Here is an 11,051-nt window from a genome sequence, read left to right as displayed (position 1 = left end):
TGATCTATCCTGGACATCTGTTGTTTTGGGAGACAGAGCGTGTTGAGTGCTGGGCTGTTTGGCTCTGGGGAAGGCACCTGAGAGGTACATGTCCTACTTTCTCATCCTCCAAGGAGCCAGCTAATGCCCCCTGCTCTTCCCTGCGTGAGCAGCTCCACTAGCTCACTCGATGCTTCTTAACACAGGGAGATGTAAACCTTCCTTTGCCGTGGCAGCGGCAAGGTTTTGCTAATGCCCTCCAGCAGCCTGAGTGAATAATGGGCACTGCCAGTCATTAACTAAATACTCGTGGGAGGATAGTTTGGCTTTTGCAAGCTAGTCTTAGCCCGCTCCATTTTCAGACATCTCTCCAGCCTTCCCATTGCCAGCAGTTAGAGGTGGTCCCTTCCCCTCTAAAGCAGCTCTTCCAAGGCCGGGAGCTTTGTGCATACTGCATCCTCCTCCACCCGTTTGCCCGGCAGAGCATTAACAGACATCCTCAAAATGGAACACCCTAGGAAGTGTGGGCAGGGACACTGCTGGCACAGAAGGTCTCAGCAAACACTGTCCTCAATTGTCAGATATACGTGTGACTTAACAGTGCTTGAAGAAAAAGCTCTACTTCCTGCTTCTTGGGTTTTCGAGACCCTGCTTGCCCCAGCCCAGCCTCTACTACGCTTGTCTTTCTGACAAACCAAAACCAATCAGTTCTGTCACCTGTGGGCAGCTGAATCCCAGCAACTGTGAGCACAGCCTCTGCAAGCTTGGAAATCAAGCTGGGGAAATGCGGAGATTATGACACCTCCACAGAGGGGACAGAAGCTCCGCAGTGGTGTGCTCCCAGCCCCAACAGGCACCACTCGCTTTAAGGACATCCCAAGCACTGTTAAAGACAAGTGACATCACCAACATTCCCTTGCTGGAGCAAAACCACAGGTAACAAATTTACATCATGCTGCATGCTCAGCCATCACCGCTGCAGAGCTACCCTGCGGCAGGCAGCAGCTGTTTTAGCTGGGGGCTGACAACTGACATTGGCAAGACACAAGATGCCCAGCTGCACAGCCACCTCTCAACACCTGTGAGCACATCTGCACCCACGCCACTTCTCCCTTTAGCACCAAAAATAACTTGCACTGAAGTTTTAACAGGTACTATGCTTGAAGCCCAAGAAAGACCACAAGACGTTTCTCTGCCAGTTCCACACCAGAACACAGTTGCTCCTCTCCTCACGAGGTTAGGCCAGGGAATATCTCACTCTCCTTCCCGCCAGGGACTGGCTTCTTTTTGCTGAAAGCCAAAGTTATGTTCCTCCAGGTCTGAAGCTAGCAGTGAGCTTCACCAAGCCTGCAAGGCAGTACAGCCTCTTCTCTGCACCATCCTGTAGACCCCATAAGGATGCAGCCTCCTGATGGAACCATATCCCAACAGCTGTGGCTCCCACAACTCAGTTCTCCAGCACAGGAAAGACCTTTTTTTCCCTGAGTTGCTGCTCCATAGTAGCACAGACCCCCACCAGCCATTGGTTTAGTCCCCTGCCCTTCAAGGAGAGGGGAGTGCAGAACAACATTGTGCCAACAACAAAACTGCTGAGGACAGAGGTGCTCCCCCCACTGCAGTGCCTACTCCTGTCATCTGCTGCTCTTCTGTCCTCCTAGCATTCAACTTCATGCTCTCTGCTAGACCATCCCTGTGTCAATCTCTCCTCTCTGCAAAACCCCTTGTTTATACAGTGCTCATCATTGTAAGTTGCTCAGCTCCGTTCTACAAGCTGCCACATCCCCCTGAGCTTCTTAAAATTAACCTCATTTCTTTGGGGGCAGATGCCATAGCTTTAGTTCTCTTGGTGATCAGCACTGGGGATACCTGCTTCTAGCCATTGAGGCACCCCTTAAAACAGAAACCTTAAGAGATTAAAAGCTTGCAGCTCAGCAACTGCAGTCACTAACTTACTTACCAGGAGCCTTGAGGAGATCTAGAGACCAATGTCTCTTCCGCATGGCCATGATCCTCCTCAACTCAGGTTCTGCCTCAGCTTCCAGCCACTAGAACTGTAGAGAAGTGCAAAGACCAAGAAACTCAGCTGGTGAGACTGCAGGCAAGCAAGGAATAAAGCAAAGGGGCAGGTAAGCAACTCTCCAGCTCTGCATTCTCTCACTCTGCGCATTTTACAGCAGTGCTTGAAGTCCTGCTCTGAACTAGGCTTGGGCACTCTACAACACAGCCGTGGCTCTGACATGATTGCGTGTCACAGGCCAGGGACAGCTGCTGAAGGAGCAGAACAGCTTACACAGAGGCAACACTTGGCTTAACCTGCTTAATCACCCATTAAAGCATGGATCTAAGCATTAGCTAACTACTTCCACTACAAATGCTTCTGGCCCCTTCTAAAAGTGCAGGACTCAAGCCTGCAGCACAAGACCTGAGAATCTCAGAGAGCTGCTGGCTTAGATATTTACCAAAAATCAAACTCTTAAAGGAATCCCACACTCCCACCATTTTACAAAACGTCGAAGACCAGAGGATACGGAAGCTGCACAGTGGATTATCCAAGCAACATTTATTAGAGCATTTCAAGTATACAATGATTTTACTGATGAATGTGAGCAGCTAAGATGCAAACAGATGCCAGTAGGAAAGGGTGATCTAGAACTAGCAGGCTATGCAATTCTTGTGGGAAACTAATGCTTTCAGCCGAAAGAAGAGGAAAAGAAAGTATCAGACTAAAAGACTGAGCAAGTTTGGGGATGGGGAGGAGAAAATACAGAAGTTATTTGAGATCACTTACTTAAATTGGCAACTCCCAAGTAGCAGAAGCTGTCTGCTATTGCACTCTTCCCTTGGCATTCCAAGGACCTAAAACAGCCAGGTGGGTTTTTTCCACCAAGAACAGACAGCATTTTCCCTGGTAAGAATAGAGACCTGCACCGGTGGGTGATTCTGGAGGCCTAGCTCAGCACTTTGCGATTCAGATCCCTGGCTTTGCATACTCACATGTGAGAACCAGGCTGTTGGGCTTCCATCAGCGAGGAAGCAATGCAGACTTTTGGCAAGAGCACACTAAAACTATCAACTCCTCACTATAAGGCAGCTTTAGGTCAGGAGTCTTTTTGGGTGCCTGAGCTGTTGTTTAGAAAAGCAAGGACCACATGGCAACAGGACCACAAGGTCCTCTGACAACAACAAGGACTGTGCGTGTTTCCCAAGAACTATTTCTGAAAGACACGTCCTTAAAAATATCTTAAAGCAGAGACTCCCCCATTGATGCACAAAAAGGGCACGACTAGGGAGGAACTGAGCTATGAAGTGATCAACTCATAAAAAGCTCTTCACAAACCAGAAGCTATGTACTTTGCCTGATTTGCAAGTTAGTAATTCTGCATTTAAGGTAATAGCTGCCTCAATTGTGTCTTAGTCTCCTGCATTTATTAACAAGGAGCAGTTGAATTCAAGAGCTTAAAAAAAAATAATTTAAATGCTTAACATTTAAAAGGTTATCTCCAGAATGACTGTCCTTCAAGACTACTGAGCTCTGAGGTATGAGATGGCAACTTAGTAGTCAGGCTAGCAGAATGCAGCGGAGTTTCCAAGTCCCCTGAATACACCTTCGTTAACCAAATGAATCACGATTCTTTCTAGCAAAATTGCTCAAAAAATTGTCTACGGCAAAGACCATTTAAAAATTCTGGTCGACAACTGATTTGCAAGTAAAACAAAAATTATTAGAAATGGTAACAACACAGTCTGTTTAATCAAATCAGATCTGATTACTATAAAAACACGCTAAGGACAGCCACTCAACTCATATCCCGGATGCTGCAGTGCCTTCCTCCCATGTACCCTACAACTGCTTTTTAAAAATCGTTTGTCTAAAGGACAACAGTGGAAGACAAGTCAGGATTTAATCACAGATTTCAAACAGAAGGGCATACATACATTAAATTAACAGATTCAACCTTCAGCACACAGGAGCTTGATAGAGTTACTGGCTAGAGTCACAGAAAGTTCCAAATTTGAACAGTCTTGAACCACTTCCAAAAATTCCAATGGCTTTTTAATAGTTCCAACAATTAATGGGTATATAAAACGGAGACGGACTTCTCCAGCAGAAGAGTTGGGGCTCTTCCAGGCTAATCAGACCACTGGTACAGAAGGGAGTTGATTTGACTTCCCCCACCTTCCCACCAGTCCACTAAAGACTACGATTTATTAAAACCTTCTCGATTTACTGACGACTGATTTAACAGGCAAAAGCTGCAGACTGTGTCAATCATAGTGGATGGCAGTATAGAAGATTATCCAAACAACCTGTGGAGAGGAAAGAAGTGAAGGTTATTTTGGTGCCTCTGGAGAGGGTTCCGACACAGAAAACAAGCCTCATGCCTTGCTCTCTATTATAGAGGACTGGGGACTGAATTCCAGCTTTGAGATGGTCTCGGAGAGAGGTTAGGATCACCACACACCACAAATGGTGGCATTCAACTTGCTTGCCTTCTGGGGTGACTAGCCTCCCCGCATTAAAATCCCACCACAGTCCCTCTAGCGATTTAGAAACACCACCAAATCAAGCGCCGGGCACTTGAGCAGTCAGAGACTTGGGGGAGGGGAGTAAGGGAAAACCAAAGACACCCAAACCACCAGTTTGGGTGTAACTAGCTCTAGATGAAACTCCACCAGGATGTCTGGGACAGAAGATGGGAAGACATAAAAGTTAAGTGGTAGATGCAGAAGTATAGCTGCCTGTCCCTACATCCTTTCCTACAGAGAAATCCCAGGCATTAATACTGTATTTCATAGCCGATAGCCATCAGATTTTGGGATTTTCTTTCGCAATCAACTCCACTTATCGGATGACGTTAACACATACAAGAGCGTACCAGCGCACCACCTCACCTGCTTTTCTTCCAGGTCTTTTCCCTCAGAAAGCGTACCAACACAATTCACTAATCAACTTAAAGAAAGCAAGAGGCATTACCAGAAACAGTGCAAAAGATGTCATGAATCCTTCCTTTGTTAGCTCCCACGTCCCGCCATACTCCTCCTCATCTATCTGCTGGAAGCTACTGAAGTAGAGGTACAGAACACCAGCATTGATCAGGCAGAATCTGGAAGAAAAAGATTAGGAACCGTCATTTCAGTGATACAGGGTGCAGGTATCCAACGTGTCATACAGCAATGTAGCAGTGAAATGTCTTTCATCCGCAGCAGAGGGGAAATGAAGAGGAACAGTGTTCCCGCAACGCTCCCCAGGCAGCTCAGGCACTTCCTTAAAAAAGCACCTCCAGGTCAGCTTGCCATAGCATGGTAGGTTTGGATGAAGTTCACCTCACAAGGCTCAACTGACAGAAGTCAAAAGCTGGAAGTATCAGCAGATCTGCAGACCCTGCAAGTTTTCCTATCCTGCAGGTCAGCAGCAGCCCTGCTCTCACACTGAATCCAATTTCTTTATGTGCGCTACTTGATTTCAAGGCTGCTAAGAGGGAAGACTGTTAGACCCTATGCTCAGTGTTAGATCCCTGTTAGCGTCCCATGAGCAAACGCAGTGACTTAGAGATGAGAGCCAGAGAAGACTCGATAGCACCCTCAGAGCCATAGCACTGAGGTTCAACTTGAGACAACTCAGCACTCTCTAGTCTGTGTCAACAGTTATGCTGCAACGGAGAGAAAAAACGTAACCTCCTGTTTGTCCTTAAACACGTTTGGCTTTACACCACCCCAACTTAGGGCTGGGGCAACCTGGGAAGGGACAGGTACATTTCCTGGTAAGAAGGCTGTGTAGGATGGGCAATACGGGAAGATGTACACACAAGTTCAGTGACTAGCAGCAAGCTGTGAGCAGTTGTGTGACTGCATACCACAGAGAAACCATGCACGCAGTTCTAGAAGCTTTTAGTTTTTCCACTGTACACCAAATCACTTTTATTAACATTTAGCACAGGGACTGGCTTAGGTGCCTGAAGGTACCTTGTGAATTAATGGATGACTAAGTAAGAACAATGCTTCTCAGCTACTCCACATCTGCTACTGGGAGCACTTGAGATTTAGCTGTTTGCATGTAGCTATCGAGTTCCCGTTGGAGCATCACTGCTTTACAGCCCCTTTTCCCTAAATTTCAAACTTTTTTTTTTCTTAGAGACACTTGCTGCTACTCCCTTCACTTTCTTGCCACAGCCAGGACACTCAGGAGGAAGCACAAGATGAGAAGTCAATTTTGCCTAAAAAAAGCTGCGAGGTTGTGAGCTTGACTAGGAGACCTTGACCAGGCAGAGACATTTGCAAACAGAGACTCCCCAGAGCAAGCGCAGCATCTTCCCACACCCGGTGTTTAGAGAGCAGGGCTGTGTTTCCCATCTCCGGTGTCCCTCCAGAGGCTTTCAGACACGTGCCAGAGCCAAACAAATTTTTATTTCATAACTCAGAGTGCTCACTGCAGCCTTCGGACACCTGCTGGGAGGTGACGTGAATCCCATGTCTCGGTGGGAATCCGATGCGTACGTACCCCTCTAGGCACTGCCTTCCCCCCGCACCGTGGCTGAAAGAACAACTTCGGCAAGCTGGGAGTGCTGCAGGAGCACTGCCAACGGTGCCACTTCGCCTGCCTGTTACCAACAGTCTTTGGCGTTTTGAAGAAACCTTTTCTTTTTCAAAGAGAAGCTGCCCCTCTTGTCTACTAACAGAACCTCCTCTCTGAGGAGGGCTCCTGACTCAAAAAGAAGGACTACCACACCTTCCCCTCTATAGGCCTCACTTCTTAGGCACCATACTCATAGCCCCTATTCACACATGCAGGAACAGGCCACTTCACAAGTCAATCGAACCTCTCGTTCCCTTCTTCTACCCCTGCCCCCTTTAATAATAATAAAATAAATAATAATTGTAAAAAGCATTACTCAGGCTGAGGAGAGAGAAAGAGGCTGATGAAGACATGTTATGATTTGTATGAATTTCATGACAAATCACAGCCTGGAATGCAATGCTGGCTTTAAGACACATGGCAGACAGAGACTGCATTTGGCTAGCCCATTGTTTATAGCACAACTTTAAACCAGACACCAAGTAAAGTCCAAATGTGGGAAAGTACATGAGACAGAAAAGGAAATAAACCTTACACTGCTATTCCCACGAATCCCTTCAGAGGAACTACTCCCCAGATGATTCCCAAAATAACTGCAATGATCTGCCGGAACCAGTAGATCACATCTAAAAACTCGTCCTGAGGAGATAAAGCACAAGAAAGATTTCGGCATTTACTATGTTTCCTTCTTTTAAAGCATCATACAATTAACAGGTGAAAATTTAACACACTGAACACTTAGTTTTCCATTCGAAGTGTAAGATATTGTACTCAGAGCAGACGAAAGCAGCTTATGGCATCATGTGCCCCGGACTTCTCCAACTTAAATACGTGGCTTTGTCCTCCAATGGGCTAACTGCAAAGGTGAACAAGTATCTAGTCCCCTTGTTTACTAAAGATTCACTTCTATAAAAATTCACTGGAATAAAAGTTTAAAGAAACGTTTATGCCGTAAGACTGTTATAGCCACTCTCAGTGCCCCAGGCCCTCCCCTGCCCAGAAACAAGTGCTACCAGTAGCCAGTACTCACGCCAACTCCAAACCGCAAACCGTATCTCACACGTACTGCAAGTGCATCTGCATTCTTTCAGAGCAGCAGAAAAGCGGCCATTCCCGTTTGTCCATAGGGCCAATACAACTGTAAGTGTTGCAGCTGGACAATGCTGACTCACTTTTTATTTAAAGTTCACTTCCGCTCGCATCTTTTTTGCTAGCCTCCCCGAGGATGGAATCGCCCCAGCATACTCCCAAACACCAACAGCCTTCGTGATTTTACTGTAGGATGCGCAAAGCTGTTTGGCTCCATGTGGAAGACTAGAATCCATGTCGGATATCGTCATTTCTCTCAGTCATTACATTTCTCAGCCATTTTAGCCTTCAGTTCACATCCTATTGCATCAAAACATTGGCACAGCCTGTCACCGCTCCCCTCGCTAACTCTGAAATTCCTGCCCAATTTGTCAGAGGGGGATGAGGTCGAGTACAGGAGAGCCCTACCAGTTCTGTGAGCAACAGCAACTGCTAAGAAAAAAGCGACACAGATTCATGTCCATCCCCCGGGGAAAAGCAGGGCAGAGTCCGCACCTTCTCCATGCTGATCCAGGCTGTGTGCCTGGGCCGTGCTAGGGATACAGCAGGACCTGGGATGCTACAGGAGCTCAGAGCACCTTGTGGGTGTGCTGCTGGGGGACAGCGGCAGGAAGAGGCGCTGACCAGGAACATCTCAGCACACTGGAGATACGCACAGGAAAAAAGGCTTCACTAGCGCTAAAAAGACTGGGAAGTTTGTGGCTGACGTTTTCACTCACACTTGGAAGGTTTGCTGACAAGCACAAGCAAAACACGCAAGTTGAGCACACACATGAAATTTTGTAGAAACCAAATCTCTTTTTGCATATGAGACGGCAAGACTAGGAACAGCAAAGCAGACCGCAAATGGCTAAACAACCGCTACGACATTACTCTTCTGTGAGAACACACCCGCACCGTGACACTGTAACAGAGAAACTCTCACAAGCCTGTTCTTGCTGCTGCCCTTTCCCTTCAGACCTGACAGGGCAACTGGACTTGCAAATATATTTTTTCCCCCGACTTCTTAAAGTAGATTATATTTCTAGTTTTCTTTTAATTACACAAAGTAAAATTTTATTTAATCGTAGAAGAGTTGAAGTCAAAAGCCAAATTTAACTGAGGTATCTTAATATAAATGCAGCTTGTGTTTCCTTTGGCTCCACGCCCAAGTAGCAGGGAAGGACTGGGTCTGCTGTAGGCTACGGTGCAGCAGTCGTGCCACATCTACCTTCAGGAACTACTTGGAGGACAAGTTCTCTGGGTAAGAAAGGCCACAAAACCATTGCGCACCGGTTGTCCGGCGTGGAAGTCACGGCTGGATTTAGACAAGGGCGCTGTCTTTACCCGGGGTGCCTGCCAGACGACACCCCCAGCCTCCCCCAGGGAGCTGCGAGCCCCAGCCCGCCGCGGGGCCGGCAGCTCACCGACAGCCGGCCGGCACGGACCGCCCCGGCCAGGCCACCGGCCCTACCGGCCTGCGAGGGCGGGGAGCGGCGGAGGCGGGCCGGGGCCTGGCAAGCCACCCGCGTGTCCCGCACAGGACGCCCGGCAGCCGCGGGGAGCCCTTCCCGACACCTTCCCGCGCTGCCGTAGCTTCGCACGCGCCCCAGCGGGGCGCGAGCCGCCGTGCCGGGTGCCGCCGTGCCTGCTGCGGCCTGCCCGCCCTCCGGCGCGCCTCCTCCGCTCCCCACAGCGGCTGCGGCTCTGCCGAGCCCCGAGCCCCGCCCGCGGCGGGAGGCCGCTTCCAGCCCCCTCCAGCGGAGCCTCCCCCCGCCCCGCCACAAAGCCCCCAGCCCGGGCCAGGCGACAAGCGGGTGAGGGCCCGGGGCCGGGCGGGCCGGTCGCGGCCGCTCCGGCCGGGGCAGCGGCACCAGCGACCGGCGCCGGTAACCGCCAGGCGAGAGCGGCCCCCGACCCGCTCCCGCCCACCCGCGAGCGCGGCGGGGGCTGACGGCGGAGGCACCCCCGGGCCCGCACCTGACGGGAGACCCCCGGCGTCCCCCCGGGCCCGCCCCCCCGCCGCGGCCCCACCTTGTCGTGCCAGGCGGAGTCGCTGCGCAGCGCCTTGCCCCACACGGAGCCGCGCCCGGCCGCGCCGCCGTTGGCCACCGCGTGCTGCTGCGCGTGCGGCGGCTCCTCCCTGCGCCGCGCGCCGCTCATCCTCCTTCCCTCCCGCCCCGCTCCGCTCCGGCCCCGGCCCCGGCCCCGGCCCGGAAGCGGCCGCCGCGCACCGTCACTCGCCCGCGCCCCCGCTCTGCCAATCGCGGCGGCGTCTCGCGTCACGCGTGACAAAGGCGAGCGCCGCTCCCCCTACGGCAGGGGAGAGGGGCCAGGCTGAAGCGCGGCGCTCGTCGGGCTCGGGGGCGGGGCCGGGGCGGGGTGGGCGGAGCCTGGGCCCGGTGAGGGAGGGGCGGGGCCCCACCTAACCCCGCCGCGCCCCCGCCTCACCCGCCGCCCGGCGCGGCCCCCGCGAGCGCGGCCTGCCGCCTGCACAGCCGTGCGAGGCCCGGCGCTGCGGCCTGCTCTGCTCACGGCGGGGGCCCTCGGCCCGGGGAGGCCAAGCAGGGACCCCGGTGTGTGGGGCGGCCCCTCGGCCCCTGGCCGGCCGCTGGGCCCGGGCAGAGGCGGTGCGTGGCCCAGCCGCGGCGGTGCCTGGCGTGAGGGCGGCGCCTTGGCTGGCAGCGGCCGTGAGGTGACGCAGGCCGTGTGGGTCACGGGCCGCCTCGGGCACCGCTGCCTGAAGGTGCCATGCCTGGGGACACGCCAGGGAATCACAGAATCACTAAGGTTGGAAAAGACCTGTAAGATCATCAAGTCCAACCATCAACCCAACCCCACCATGCCCACTAAACCATGTCCCACAGTGCCATGTCCACACATTCCTTGAACACCTCCAGGGATGGTGACTCCACCACCTCCCTGGGCAGCTTATTCCAGTGTCTCACCACTCTCTCAGGAAAGACATTTTTCCTAATATCCAGCCTGAACCTCCCCTGGCACAACCTGAGGCCATTTCCTCTTGTCCTATCACTTGTCACTTGGGAGAAGAGACCAACACCCACCTCACCACAACCCCCTTTCAGGCAGTTGTAGAGAGCGATGAGGTCTCCCCTCAGCCTCCTCTTCTCCAGACTGAACAACCCCAGCTCCCTCAGCCGCTCCCCATCAGACTTGTGCTCCAGACCCCTCACCAGCTCCGTCGCCCTTCTCTGGACACACTCCAGCCCCTCCACGTCCTTCCTGCAGTGAGGGGAAGGCCAAGGCCTCGCAGGGCCTCTCCTCAGCCCAGAGGTGGGACCACAGCCCCGGTGTTGTCCTTGAACAGGAGTGGGAGTGGGGGACAGCCCTTCGGACCACCAGCGCACACGCGGCAGAGCATCGCGCGGAGCCGCGCAAACACGGCTGCCACACGGAGACCCAGGGGTCC

The 11,051-nt window shown here is 52.1% G+C and overlaps 1 protein-coding gene across 2 annotated transcripts; it reads right to left on the bottom strand.

The window, feature by feature from the left end:
• Positions 1-2,527: 2,527 nt before the first annotated feature.
• On the bottom strand, positions 2,528-9,784 carry RAB5IF (RAB5 interacting factor). Of its 2 annotated transcripts, none has more exons than XM_059827218.1 (4): positions 9,656-9,784; positions 7,089-7,192; positions 4,933-5,084; positions 2,528-4,293 (listed from the first exon to the last, which is right to left on the bottom strand). In XM_059827218.1, the coding sequence occupies exons 1-4, from the start codon at positions 9,782-9,784 to the stop codon at positions 4,250-4,252; spliced, it is 429 nt and encodes a 142-aa protein (XP_059683201.1). In that variant the 3' UTR covers positions 2,528-4,249. The 2 variants fall into 2 exon arrangements, with proteins under 2 accessions (XP_059683201.1, XP_059683203.1); XM_059827220.1 differs by having other exon boundaries at positions 2,528-4,287; positions 4,955-5,084.
• Between the last annotated feature and the right edge of the window lie 1,267 nt (positions 9,785-11,051).

The sequence above is a fragment of the Gavia stellata genome, chromosome 20, assembly GCF_030936135.1.
Source record: "Gavia stellata isolate bGavSte3 chromosome 20, bGavSte3.hap2, whole genome shotgun sequence".
Classification (NCBI taxonomy): Eukaryota; Metazoa; Chordata; class Aves; order Gaviiformes; family Gaviidae; genus Gavia; species Gavia stellata.
The sequence above is the reverse complement of the archived record's forward strand: the minus strand, read 5'-3'. Positions and strand labels throughout refer to the sequence as shown.

What these genes read in the sequence shown, in the direction of transcription:
- RAB5IF (XM_059827218.1), bottom strand. Translation starts at nt 9,784, where the DNA reads ATGAGCGGCGCGCGGCGCAGGGAGGAGCCGCCGCACGCGCAGCAGCAC. An exon ending in GGATTCGTGGGAATAGCAGT is followed by an intron (nt 5,085 to 7,088) that starts GTAAGGTTTATT and finishes TTTTTCTTCCAG; the next exon opens with ATTCTGCCTGATCAATGCTG. An exon ending in AATGCCTCTTGCTTTCTTTA is followed by an intron (nt 4,294 to 4,932) that starts AGTTGATTAGTG and finishes CTTCTTTCCTCT; the next exon opens with CCACAGGTTGTTTGGATAAT.